This window comes from Drosophila novamexicana, unplaced genomic scaffold (genome assembly GCF_003285875.2).
Source record: "Drosophila novamexicana strain 15010-1031.04,08,12 unplaced genomic scaffold, DnovRS2.1 tig00000462-arrow-pilon, whole genome shotgun sequence".
Classification (NCBI taxonomy): Eukaryota; Metazoa; Arthropoda; class Insecta; order Diptera; family Drosophilidae; genus Drosophila; species Drosophila novamexicana.
In genome coordinates, this window is record NW_020824806.1 from 4,254,359 (window position 1) to 4,267,984 (window position 13,626).

At 37.5% G+C, this 13,626-nt stretch overlaps 1 protein-coding gene across 1 annotated transcript; it reads left to right on the forward strand.

Annotated features, from left to right (window-relative positions):
• The first annotated feature begins 3,160 nt into the window (after positions 1–3,160).
• Positions 3,161–11,188, forward strand: LOC115760808. The gene is made up of 6 exons (XM_030702323.1): positions 3,161–3,180; positions 7,641–8,038; positions 8,665–8,818; positions 8,885–9,095; positions 10,220–10,322; positions 10,380–11,188. The coding sequence occupies exons 2-6, from the start codon at positions 7,709–7,711 to the stop codon at positions 10,413–10,415; spliced, it is 834 nt and encodes a 277-aa protein (XP_030558183.1). The 5' UTR covers positions 3,161–3,180; positions 7,641–7,708; the 3' UTR covers positions 10,416–11,188.
• Positions 11,189–13,626: the final 2,438 nt, after the last annotated feature.

The following is a 13,626-nucleotide window of genomic DNA, read 5'->3' on the forward strand; positions in this document are numbered from 1 at the left end:
ATGCCACGCCCACTGCATCAGAGCGCAACTGTAAATAGAAAAGTAGGTTAAGAGGACAGCGAGAAAAGACAAAAAAAACTTAAAAGACGAACGTCGCATTCACAAAACTCATTCCCCGCCCAACTCCAGCCCTTGCATTAGTTTAATGACAGTTTGGCAAGCACTGTGGCTTTCAAACTGGCAACATTTCCATTGCCTACTTTGCGGCGTTTTCGTTTGGAGCACGCGCAACTGTAGTTGAAATGTGTGTTAAATGTTTTAAAATTAAACCAATTTTAGAGCGAGCAACGCTCCTCTCCTCACCCTCCCCCCCCCCGCACTTCCCCACATGCGCAATAATAATTTTAAGACATATTTATTTTAATTTCTAAGCTTATTTATTTATTTATTTATTTATTTAATATTGAGCTGCCTTGTTTTTTTGCTATTTATTTTGATTCAACTAAAAACTGTAGCATGCGTTTTTTATTTTTTTACATACAAAAACAAAAAGAAAATAATAATTTTAATATAATCAATTGTTAATTTTCATAGGCAAATTGTTGTTATGTTAAAATGCAAATATGCGCGAGCGAGAGAGCATATGTTTTTAGTTCAATTGAATTTATTATTTAATTAATTTATGCTTACGATATACGATATATCTATACGATATATATCTTATATTATATCTATGTATTTCTACATACAATTTGTTAGCAACTTAAGCGTACAAAACGAACAAAGCGAAAAACACAAACACAAGACAAATATCGACGAAATAAACGAGAGTAAATTAGTAAATTATTATTTTTTGATTATTTTTTCAAGCTTGAGAACTATCAAGGCCTCCAGATTTGGCATCTAAATTTGCGAATCAAAATTCGTAGAAAATTTGAAATAAAATTTGGATTAATATTTGTATTCTTCTATGACAAACTCTTATGTTTCTTCCGACATTTAAATTCTGCCGTCAACTTTTCCGTGTTGCTACCGGAAAATATTCGCCAATGCACAGGAGAAAACAAGTAAGAGGTTCTAGTCGGGAGCTCCCAACTAGGGGATACCATGAACCCTCTTCTTCCAACATCAAATGCATATATATATTCTATTTTAGAAGCTATATGTTAAGTTTGGTGACTCTAGCTCTTATTATTTACCAAAATTGCCCAAAAAACAGGATATCTATATCGATTTTTATCGATTGCTTGGAAACGGAGCAAGTTATCGATTATCGGAAACAAACTCGATCTGCGCGGGAGCTAGGAGCATCTATATCTAAAATTCAAGTCTCTAGCTCTTATAGGTTCTGAGATCCTTGCGCTCATACATACGGACGGACGGACGGACGGACAGACAGAAAGACACGGCTAGATCGACTCGGCTATTGGTGCTGATCAAGAATATATATACTTTATGGGTCGGAGATGCTTCCTTCTGCCTGTTACATACATTTGCATTTTGCACAAATACAATATACCCTTATACCCATTTTTAATGGGTTCAGGGTATAAAAAAAAACACAGCAAATCCATTTGCAGCAACACTGAAAAACTAATAACTAGAAGAAGAAGAACTAGTAGAAAAAGTACAACAGCTACATGCCACTGAGAATGAAATCATGTCAAGTGAAATTGGATTTTCCGAAATGCCAAACACAGGCGCATAAATCTTATAAAATCAAAAGCAGATAATCAAACTGCAACCAGGATGCGGACTACCAGGATACAGACTCCGCTCTCTGCCAGCTTCTGCTTAAAGCAACTGGCTACTTGCAATTTGCAACTGCAATTGGCAGGCAACTGGCAGGCTGCCAACATGCCCCAGTTGTACAGAGAGCTGGTTGCTTTTCATATTACCTGCGAGCTGGTGCATTACCTGGCTGCCAAGCTGCCGGCAACTCTCTGTGGCGCACAGCTGTCATTACAATGGCACAGAGAAACAACAAGGCCAAAGCAATTTTTAGTGCCATTTTATGTGCCACATTGCGTATGCGTCACGTGCAAAATGCTCAAAAGCTTCTCCCTTAATCGATCTGACTTTGAACTTACTTTCACGAACGGACTTAGTTAACATAAACAAGGTTGACCACATTTTATTTCATCTTATATATGTATATAAAAGGGTAGACACATAAAAATAAAATTGTTACCGCGGTTGAGAGCTTGTCAAAGCTGCATACAGGGTGTCCAAGCTGTTGGTTTGAATGTAAGTATATCTATATATGACTGAATGACTGCCTGAATGAATGAATGACTGACCAACTGAGTGACTGAGTGAATGATAAACTGACTGAATAAATGACTGACAGACTTATTGACAGATTGATTGACTGACTGAACGAAAGCATGGAAAAATTGTGAAAAAGCTTTGTACGCATCTTTTTTGTTTATCATCCAAGATCTAAGATCTTTGTGTATACATCAAATACTTAAGCTTACTTCAAAATGTGCTCCATGATTATATTAAAAGCTGAGAATATTTATATTAAAGCAGCTTTAAGCAGAATATTAACGTATATATGTAGAATCTGTTTTATTTCTATGATTTGAACGTAGTGCTCATGCCTTATATTTAATCTCTTACACATTTGTGGCAAAATGAGAAAATGCAATTAAATTTGCGCAGAGCTCGGCTCAACTTCTCCTCAACGAGCCAAGAGCATAGAAAGCGAGAAAATTGCACAGAATTTCCACAGTTGAATTTGATTTGAATGCAAAGCTTTGGCTTAAATTGTAAATAAATTTCGACACGGTCCGAATGGCAGCTGGCGGCGATTTCTTGTCAGCTGACAAACAATTTGACAGGCTTATCAAATTCGCAGGCCAACATTGCCGCGGGCTGTCAAAGGACACGGCTGGCAAAGCCCTAAAGTAAGAGGAAGCACTGCGAGCATGGCTCAAGCAGGAGAACTGCTTTCCGTGACGTCACGAGGCCAGGCCATCCAAAAAAGAAAAAGGCTGGCTACATATTAGATTGTAGCCTTTCATTGATTCCATAGGCCTCAAAGGCAATAGGCACACACACACACACACGCGCAGCGCGAAAGCTTTTCGCCTTTTAATTCATAAAAATGCACACACAGAGCACGGTGGCAAAAAGCTTGCGTCGAAAAGCTTGCGCCTTGTGGCAGGCAGCAGGCAGCTGCCGACAGCCGACAGGTGTTGGCCGTCAGTCGCTGAAAGGACACACAAGCAGCAGGTACGCACCAGCTCTAAGCTCTAGCAAATAACTAGTGTATGTGTGTGTGTGTGTGTGTGTGTGTGCGTGTGTGTTGTGTTTGCAGTCGCAGTTGTGCCTTAAAGTCATGTAAGTGAAATTGTGGCAGCAAGTTACGCGTTGCTACCACTTGCTGCAATACGCAGCAGTAGTTAGCCGCTTGTCGCATTTACTAATCAGAAATAGGTGTGTGTGTGTGTGGTGTGTGTGTGTGTGTGTTTTAATTAAAGCGCTAACATAATTAACTTTGGCAACTGTCAAAACTTATTTGTGGTCAACAATAATCAAGTCGTCGGCTTGAGTGTGACACGCCCACACACAAGCACGCCCACACACACACACCCACACACGCACACCTGCGTAGCCAACATTTCTTTCTTAATGACCATTTACCGTTTATTTTTGGGCCTTAAGTAACTCATCAAATTGTCCGTTTAACTGTGCTTTGACAGTTGCCGTCCCAACCTCTGGTTAAATAATATATGCTGCTGTCAACTGGCTGTTAAAAGTTTCGCAACAAATAGGGTCTTAACTACAAGTTATTGAAATGCAACAAAACTTAACAAGTTTGAACAACTTGTTGTTGAATGTCATAGCTGTCCCGGCATTTGCTTTCATTTCAAACTTAAGCTCGAAGTTCAGCGCGAAGTTATATTTAACAAGAAGTTGAGTTTTCAGTTAGTTTGAATTGAAGTGAAACTAACTTTTTAATATTAGAAAGTCATTTAATGCCAAATATTAAATTGACTTAGACCAAACGAACAGTTCGCTAACAAATTCTTGGTAGCGTGGTATATTTTAGAACATGTTCGAATAAAAATAGTTTAAAACTTACCTACAAAATGTCCGTCATTAAAACTTCTTCAGCTGACGGCTTTATACATTTTGCTAACTAGGCTAAAAGTGGAATGGGGCCTGCTTTGTGCTACTTTAAGGGGAACTTTGGGGCGCCCCATCAACATCTCAGCTTGAATAACCAACAACCCCTCAATTTTTCTCGGACTTGCAACCTGTCTGCTCTAACTCCCACACACTGTTATGCACAGAGATTATGTTCCACACACAGCATGAAGCGAATTCAAGGAATTCTATTTATGCATGAGTGAGGCATTGTATATTGACGCATTGTCCTCAAGATTACCAGGAAATTTAAGTGCGCCAATGTTTCGTAACTTGTGTTTTCCTGCAGCTATGACTGGCCAAAGTCCCATTGTAAGTTTCAGATTAAATTCAGCTCAAATGCGTTTATAATATTGTTTAAATAATTTTTTTGCAGGCTATAGATATTCCATATTCCATATCTAGAGCTGATTGTGCTTCTCTGCACAGGTTTTTACTTAAAGATCAATTATATAAATATATACTAAGTATATATAAAACAAAATATTTATACTATATAAAAAATAAATATATAGACTAAATATACTATTTAAAATAGACCAACTTTATAGACTGTATAGAAGTTAAAAACTTGGTGGACTACATCAGCCAGATAGACTTTATAGACTAGATATATATAAGGACTGCATATATACTAGGCAATCTATGTAGACTAAATATGCTGAAACATTTGGTAGACTATGCAGACTAGATAAGCTATATATACTAGCAGACTAGATGGACGATACATACTCTCAGACCAGACAAGATATATACTATATATATACCGACAGACTAAATACCATATATACTACATAAGCTATATAAACTGACAAGCTAGATAGATTATAGAGTATATATAAATACTGACAGATTATATAGACTTTATATAATAAGAGAAGTTAGAGTGTATATACTAGATATACCATTTATACTGACAGATAGACTGATAAACTGACTATATATACTGACAGACTAGATATACTTTATAGTATATATGTATATACTGAAAGACATGATAGTCATTTAGTATATATTCTGACGAGATGTATGTAAATGTATAGACTATATATGCCAGATAGTCTATATAGTACATATTTCCAGCCTTGTTTGAGGCCTTGGTCTTGGCAAGGAATTGCATCTGCTGCCTTTGTGCAAATTTGAAGTTAGTTCAAGCCTAACAATAACTTAATTATTCCTGGCTTTAGGCAGCTATCAATTGCAACTAAATTTATGCCACTTGTGAAGTTTAATCAACCGTTAACATTTAGTTAGCAACAGTTATATTTTTGGCCAGGGGACAGTCTATTAAAACGCGTAATTGCCAGACTTTGTGTTTGACTTTGATGTTGAAACATAATTAGTACAGATTTAATTAGGCACAGGTCTAGAATGTATTTTGATGAGTCTGCTGTTACGAACAACTCTTTCCCTCACTCTCCCTCTCTCTCTCTCTCTCTCTATCTGTTTCGCTCTCGCTTTCTAGCTCGATTACAAATGAAAATTTGCAGCTGGCGAAAAGTTTTCACTCAAAACTTTAACAAGCGCTGTAAAAACTGTTGCGAGAAATAACTGAGTTGAGTTAAAAAAAAAAAACGTAATTAGCGCCATGCGAAAAGGTTTGCTTTTTAACCCAAGTTCTAACCTGGGTCTTGGGCGGGCTCCATTAATGAAATTGATTGAAGGCGTATCCCGGGTCAACATGTGTGGGTACGAGCCGTGCAATGTATTTGACATTGCGTGGGACAGCTTATGACGAGCTCGCCTGGTATCTATATTTAAAACAAGTAAACCCTGCTGGTCACACCCACAGTCTTTTCAGGCGACTGACAGTAAATGTTCAAAGAAGACACGGTTTAAACGGAAGGGACAGGGGGGGGGGGGGATGGTCGTGTCGTGCTAGTCAAGTGCATGCAGCCATTAGAATCTAGGGTATATTTGGATGCATCATTTATGAATAGCTGGAAAAAGTTTGTTTGGCTAAAATATTTAAACGTTGCATGCAACTGGAAACACATGTGCCCCAAGCAGTATGCAACACTTTTTATGGCTGCCAATTAAGTTAAATATTTTATATATTTACATAAATGTGCGTATAAGTGAGTGTGTGTGTGGGTTTACAAAGTTAAGACTGAATTTTAAAAACATTTATAATTGCTTACATGGATCTAAATACATTTTTTGAAGGAATATTCTACTCCATAGAAATTTGTAAACTCCGTTAAATACAGACTAATATCTTAAGTAATTACAAGCACACACATGCATACATTCCTATTTATTTTATTCATATATAGATACATACATATAAGCACACAAGCACATGCATACATGCGTAAACATACATGAATACATACATACATGTAGACACATGCATGCATACATACATACATGTAGACAAGCATGCATAAATACATGTACACATGCATGCCTGCATACAGCATACCTATATATACACATAAATTCATATATCCATACGTAAGCACATGCATGCTTACATATGTATGTATATACATAAATGCATGCATGCGTATATACATGTATACATGCATACATTTATACAAGCATGCATTAATACATGTATACATGCATGGCTGCATACAGACGCACCTATGTATATTCATATACATTCATATATACGCACGTAAGCATATGCATGCATACATGCACACATAAATACATGTTAACATGCATACATAGACGCATGCATACTTGCTCATTAAAAAAATACATACACACATATACACACAAGTATTCAAAAACACAATCACATGCATGCATACGTGTATAATTACATGCATACATATATGCATGTACGCATGCATGCATAAATACATGTCTACATGAATGCATATACATACATACTTAACAAATATTTTTTTAAAATAAATTACTTATAATAAAATAAAAAAAATAAAAATATGCGGATTGCGAATGGAAATTAGTCCAGTTAAAATAAAGCTTTCATTCTCGATAGGCATCATTAACTGAATAAAATCCAAGCACGGGGTACTCAGCATATTTATATCCCCTTTCCTTTTCCCCCTTCCCTGTCCAGTCACTTGATTTATTATTTTTTCTATAAATAAGCTGTTAAGCTCAACTCTAATGAATAGAGAGCAAACACATATGCAGCACATACCTCTTCATATATGTATATATATATGTATATGTGGAGATGTATGTTGATATATAACTGACATCCGTGGCAATAAAAAGCGCTAAATGAGTATGGGACGCATAAATTAAGTCAGTGCCGGTAATAACACTAAAAGCAAGCCTTACACACACACACCCCACACACTCACGCACGCCCTCCACACACACACATGCACACAACATTTTAATGACCTGGGCCAGGATAATATTTCTGCGGCTCTGGCACAGACCCAGGCACAGGCCCAGGCACAGGCTCGGCTTCCTTATATCCGGACGTTTAATGCAAATGCCTGTTGAAGGCAAATTTGCCGGTGCCTGTTGGCCATTTTCTGTTGGATTTTAATTAAGGCCACATTTGGCTCTGTTTTTCTTTTTTCACCCATTTTTTTTGTTGCCATTTTCAGAGCTCAACTTTGCGAAAACGAAACGAACTGCTGCAGCCGCTGGCGATGTGGTACTAGCATAGCGTAAAATGAGACGCATTCCGGTGTGGGCCGCCATGGCCCAACTTGTGCTGCTCGGCCTGGCCATGCAGCTGGGCGCCAACGCATCCTCGTCGCCGCCAGCCGGCGCCTGGCAGCGTTCGCTCTTTGGACGCAATTCGCGCAATTTGTTGCATCGCAGCGCGGCGCCCGATGTGGGCGCCAATGTGGGCGGCATTGGCACATTTGATATGATTGCCGGCAATCTCAACAATGCGGGCTACAATAACGAATACGGCCAATTGTTTGCCATGAACCAGCAGCAGCAGCAGCAGCAGCCGCAGCCGCAGCAGCAGCAAAATCAGCCGGAAAAACAACAGGTGAGTGTGTACGCTTTCACAAGCAATTAAAAGCCGCAACAGCTTTAATTAAAGTGGATTTAACAATCTGGCGCAGATTAATTGATATTTATTAAGGAACACAGCATCTGAACAAAACTTGGACAACAGAATATTTTGCCAAGCTCACTTTTCAATCAATTCTTCCTATCAAGCTAAGCTAAGAGCTTAATTTAATTTAATTTATAGAATCGGAGATATCTTCTTTGGCAAAATTATAATACACTCTTCAAAGGGTAAACCAATTGAACTCATAAGCCCGAGGCACGTTTTGCAATATTTTCAATTTGCATCACTCATACGCAGCGTGGGCCGCGACACACACGTGGCATGTGCAGCTGCAACTACTGTTAATTAATATCAGCTGCCAGCATGTCCTGTGACAGCCGCAGCAAAGTGCAAAGTTCAAATAGAGTGCGACGCACAGTCTCTGCTCGATAGTCATAGAAGGCTCCAAATAGAACATAGTTAAATAAAAGTCGGGGCTGCAATGAAGCATGAAAATCGAATGGACAGCGGTTCAATAAAAACATACAGAATAACACGCATACACAGCGTGTGCCACACACACTTTGTAAGCCACAAAATGTTTTCTCTAATTGCCACAGCCACAGCCGCCGCTGTCCGCGCAACTGCGTCAGCCACAGGCCGAGGTCTACGGGATTGTGGAGCCCCTGATTGAGGACACGCCCTGCGCGAATCGCGCCTGTCTGCTGAACGACGATTGCTGTCCCACTGGGGTCTGCGTTAGCACATATGGCGGTAAGTGTCGCGGGGCAGGGCCTGGAACAGTCGGGTCTCAGCAATCTAATTACAAAAATTTGACAGAGGGCAAATGCGTTTACGTGTTTGGCCACCAGCGGAATCTGTGCCAACGGCACGCGGACTGCGCGCCGGGCAGCGCCTGCATGCTGGCCACCCAGGAGGGAATTTGGCGCTGCGAGGCGGAGGCCCCGCTAATGCCGGATGTGCTGCATGTGCGGCCCAAGCAGCCGCTGGGCAGCGAATGCAGCAGCACCAGCGACTGTCAAGTAATCAAGTAAGTGTCGAACAAAAGCTTAAAGTACAGCGGAGAGCGGCCCAGAATATATGTAAATATATCTGTCAGATTATCAGCCTGTTAAACTGGCAGTGAATTAAACAACTAGTCTGTCTGTTACTCTAGTTTACCTAAGGGACAAAGCATAGCGGCTTACTAAGATCGTAGAAACTATACACATTCTGCAGATTATATGTCTGTAAGCCTAATTATCTGCAAGTTAAGCTGACTGTCAGTTTAACTACTAGTCTGTGTGTTTATCTAGACTAGGTTAAGATAAAGAAGAGAGGACTGCTAAGAGCATGAATACTATAATTATTCGTTCACTATCAGCCAGTTAAACTGACTGTCAAATTAACTACTAGGCTATCTATTAGTTTGGCCTAACTAAGGATATATTAAACGGCCTGCTAAGAGGTTAGAAACTACATGTATATATATTTTTTAGTATGTAGATCTGTCAGTCTGATTATGATCAGATAATTATTCTTAACCGACTGTTAAACTGGCTGCCAGTTTAACTACTAGTCTGTGATGTTAGTCGACTTTAGCTAAAAGTTGTAATAACCAGAGCCTATAAGATATATTTATTCTGGTCAGTTTGACTAACAGCCTTTTTTACTGACTGTCAGTTTAACTCCTAGTCTATCTGATAGACTGGGCTAAGTAAGGGATGAGAAAGATCAGTCTGCTTAGAGCGTAGAAACTATATTCTTCTGTATGTATGTCTGTCACTCTGCCTATGAGGCTGTCTGACTAGTTCGCTTTCAGTTTGTCATTCTTTCTGGCTGTCTATTATTTAACTCTGAGTCAATCTAGCTGTCAAGTCGTCTGTCATCACAAGTTCAATGTGGCTTTCAGCTTGTCTGCTATAAACAGAGTTAATAAAAGTCAAAGATGCCAGAGAGACTTGAGACTCTCGTATAGCTCACCCAGATCAAGTTCTTGTCTGATAACTGAAGCCGAATTCCAGCTGAATTTCGTACATATATAGAATCGGGCAAGTCAACTAATTGTACTTGGATTAATCATTACAATTGAGCAAAGGGTTATCTAACTGCTAAGAGCTAGCAAAACAAAATATAGGGTATTTACAAGTCGATCATTTTATTTGCCACGCTTAGCGGCATGTGCTGCCAGCGTCAACGTTTGCATCATCGCGGCTCGTCGAAGCTGAGCTGCGGCTACTTTCGCGATGCCTTCGACTGCGTGGATGTGACCCAAGAGGTAAGCGGCCAGGGATAAAAACTAGATAATTAATCTAGATAATTATTATCTATCTAGCACATGGCCAGCGTTTTTCAGCAGCGCCACAACTGAGCAAAAGGCGGCAAATCGAAGAAGCATAAGGAAAATGAATATGAAAATCTTTTACTGAAGACAACTTAAAGGCCACGGCAAACGTTTAAAGGAAATATATTTATAATATATATAAAAGAAATTCAAATTCGTTAACATATCAAATGTTCAACAAATGCATATCATTCTTGTTGTTTACATAAACGAATATATACAAAAATATCTAAAATTAACTCAATTAAATTCTATTCAACACAATTATAATAATCAAACGAGATTTTCAGTGTTTTTTGTAGAACTAATTATATTAATCAGACAACAAAATAAATATGAAATTTAAAGAAAATATATATATATATTAAATACTGACTGAGGCATTCAATGTTATTACAGCAAGTATTAAACACAACAATTTTATTCGCAAAAGTCTTAATGTTATTATCCAAAAATATACTCAATTACAAATTAATTACAAATGAATATCGAAATTTATAAATTAATTAATTAACTAACATATGTAGCCAAAGACCATAACCGAATTGTGAACTGTACCTTTTCAAGCACTTTGCGTTCCCCATTCGCATCAAGTCAAGTCAAACAATATATATATATATATATATATATATATATATATGTATCTATACATATTTAATATGAAGCCTATGTAAATGTATTTTATAAAAACCATTCAAACATGTTAATGAAGAATTAAAGTAAACAAATAAAGACAACAAGTGTAAGGCACGCTTAAAGTGCAAAGGGCGCAACGCCCGCAAAACCAAAAAAAAAATACCGAGAAATGAATTTTAATTATTTATTTTGCATTTGCTTCGGGTCTTAAAGGGCCGCAAAATTTGCATTCCCATTCTGTGGGTGTGTGTGTGTGTGTGTGTGAGGGGGGGAAATTAAATGTAATATAAGAAATTATGATTTTGAACAATTGTTTATTGTTTTACAAGCAGGATAAGTCGATGGTCAAAGCCTTGGTTCAAATCCCTATTATTATGGGAATTATTATTTTGAAAAATTCTTCCCTGTATAATAGGGGTATTAGAAAATGATCTGCCCTAATTGGCCAGTTAAGCAGGAAAAGTAGATGGTCAAAGCCTTGGTTCAAATCCCCATAATATAGGGAATTTTTATTTTGAACAATTGTTCCCTGTATTACAGCTGGGTATTAGAAAATGAGCTACCCTAGTAGGCCAGAGCAGCAGGAAACGTAGATGGTCAAAGCCTTGGTTCAAATCCCTATAATATAGGGAATTATTATTTTGAACAATTGTTCCCTGTATAATAGGGGTATTAGAAAATGATCTGACCTAATTGGCCAGAGCAGCAGGTCAAAGCCTTGGTTCAAATCCCCATAATATAGGGAATTATTATTTTGAACAATTGTTCCCATTATTGCATAAGATATCTTGATAAACATACTAGTGTTTTAGACAAACACTTCATTTTCGGTATATAGAGGTTCGATCCGGCCATATATTCTGGCTGCAAAAGAAGGACGGATCTATGCAAGGTTTCAAAACGAAAGCCTTAAAACTGAGAGATTAGTTCGCATAGAAACAGACAGTGGAACGGACGGACGGACAGACGGACGATATCAACGCGTCTGTTGATGCTGATCAAGAACATATATACTCTATCGGTCTGCAGTTATCTTTTTCTATGCCTCACACATTTCATGACAAAATTAAAATACCCTCTACGAAAGGGTATGCAAAGCAAGAGCAAAATCTGTCTGCAATTTCGATTGCTTGGCGGCCCACACATTAACCCAGAGCAAGTCTTATTAGTATGTATATAATATATATGGAATTATGACCCTCACCTGTGCAACGTCATAGGTGTGCCTGTGGCTGGAACCTTCAAAATTTGTTGTATGTGCAAATGAGCTCGCGGCGAACCTGTAAAAATCGATCGAAAATAAAAAGGGAAATGAGAAATTTTTTGCGCTTGCCAAGCTGAAATTTCACAAGGACAAAAACCTGTGCGAAGCATTTGCTATTCAAATTTGAATCAAGAAAACATTTGGGAATAAATAAAAGACTTTGAACTCTTGACCTTTGCACTGCAAAGTGACGACAAGCCCAAAAGGAAAGCCCACAAATGAAAGTCAACCAACTGTTGAGCTCAACAGTTGTGCCACTGTTTGTACAGTTGTAGCTTTTTTTTATTTTACAAATATTTTTTGTTTTCCTTTTCTTTTTTTTGTTTTTGTTTTATTTAAAGTGCCAGTAAAAACGCAGCTTAAAGCTAAAAGTTAGACTCTGTTTACACTTTCAACGCTTTTTGTTATGTTTTCTTTTTCGTTTTGTTTTTTGTTTTGTTTTTTTGTTTTTTGTTTTTAACAGTACACCGTAAATGCCTCACATACACATATCCAAAATTCCAATTCACATCCTGTTCAATTTCTCGCCAACTTTCGCTCGACTTTCTCCAATTACGTTTAATGACACATGACAAAAAACAAAATCCTTTTAAGCTTGAGCCTAACACTTAAATCAGATTTAAATCATGTTTTTCTTTCATTGCAAAATTTCTCTCAAAAACAATTAAAAATACAAGTTTTCTTAGCTGGCAAATAGGAAAAGTGATTTATATTATTTAAAATAAATTTTGTTTCTGTTGCGCATTTGTTGTTCAAGTCTTTAAAAGTATTTTTTTTTTCTCTCTTCGGTTTGTTTCAATATTAAACTCAGTACTACTTCAAGTTTTGCCTCTATCGGAGCGATATTTTATAATGGAATCTTTGATTACGTTAAGTTCTGTTAATCTTTAAAAAAGTGGATTTTTGCAAACGAAACAACGTACGTTGTGGGAGAGGGGGGGAGTCTATCTGGATTGCGGGGGGCATAGTTAAACATTTATCATTTTAACAATATTACAAATTGTGTTGTTTCACTTTCAGTTATTATTTACACATTTTACAATTACAGGAATATTCTTTTGTAAAAACATTTTTTTTTTACTGAAAAGGGCTTTGAATTACAGGAAATTAGTTGGAACTTAATGTAAACGTATTTCATAATTCTTTTCAGTTGCCTAAATTAATAGGAAATCAAATTTCGCAGGCCGAAAGTTATAACAATCTAATTTAGGTTCATATATATATAGTTTTTTGTTTTCTTTTTCGTTATACGCATATCAAATCGAATTGTTATACATAATAATAAGTATAATATATATGATGCTTACTTGTAGCTTGATGTATATGTTAAATTAATGT

Coding starts and splice junctions, on each gene's coding strand:
- LOC115760808 (XM_030702323.1), top strand. CDS start 7,709: ATGAGACGCATTCCGGTGTGGGCCGCCATGGCCCAACTTGTGCTGCTC. Junction 8,039..8,664: donor ATCAGCCGGAAAAACAACAG/GTGAGTGTGTAC, acceptor TAATTGCCACAG/CCACAGCCGCCGCTGTCCGC. Junction 9,096..10,219: donor AGCGACTGTCAAGTAATCAA/GTAAGTGTCGAA, acceptor TGCCACGCTTAG/CGGCATGTGCTGCCAGCGTC.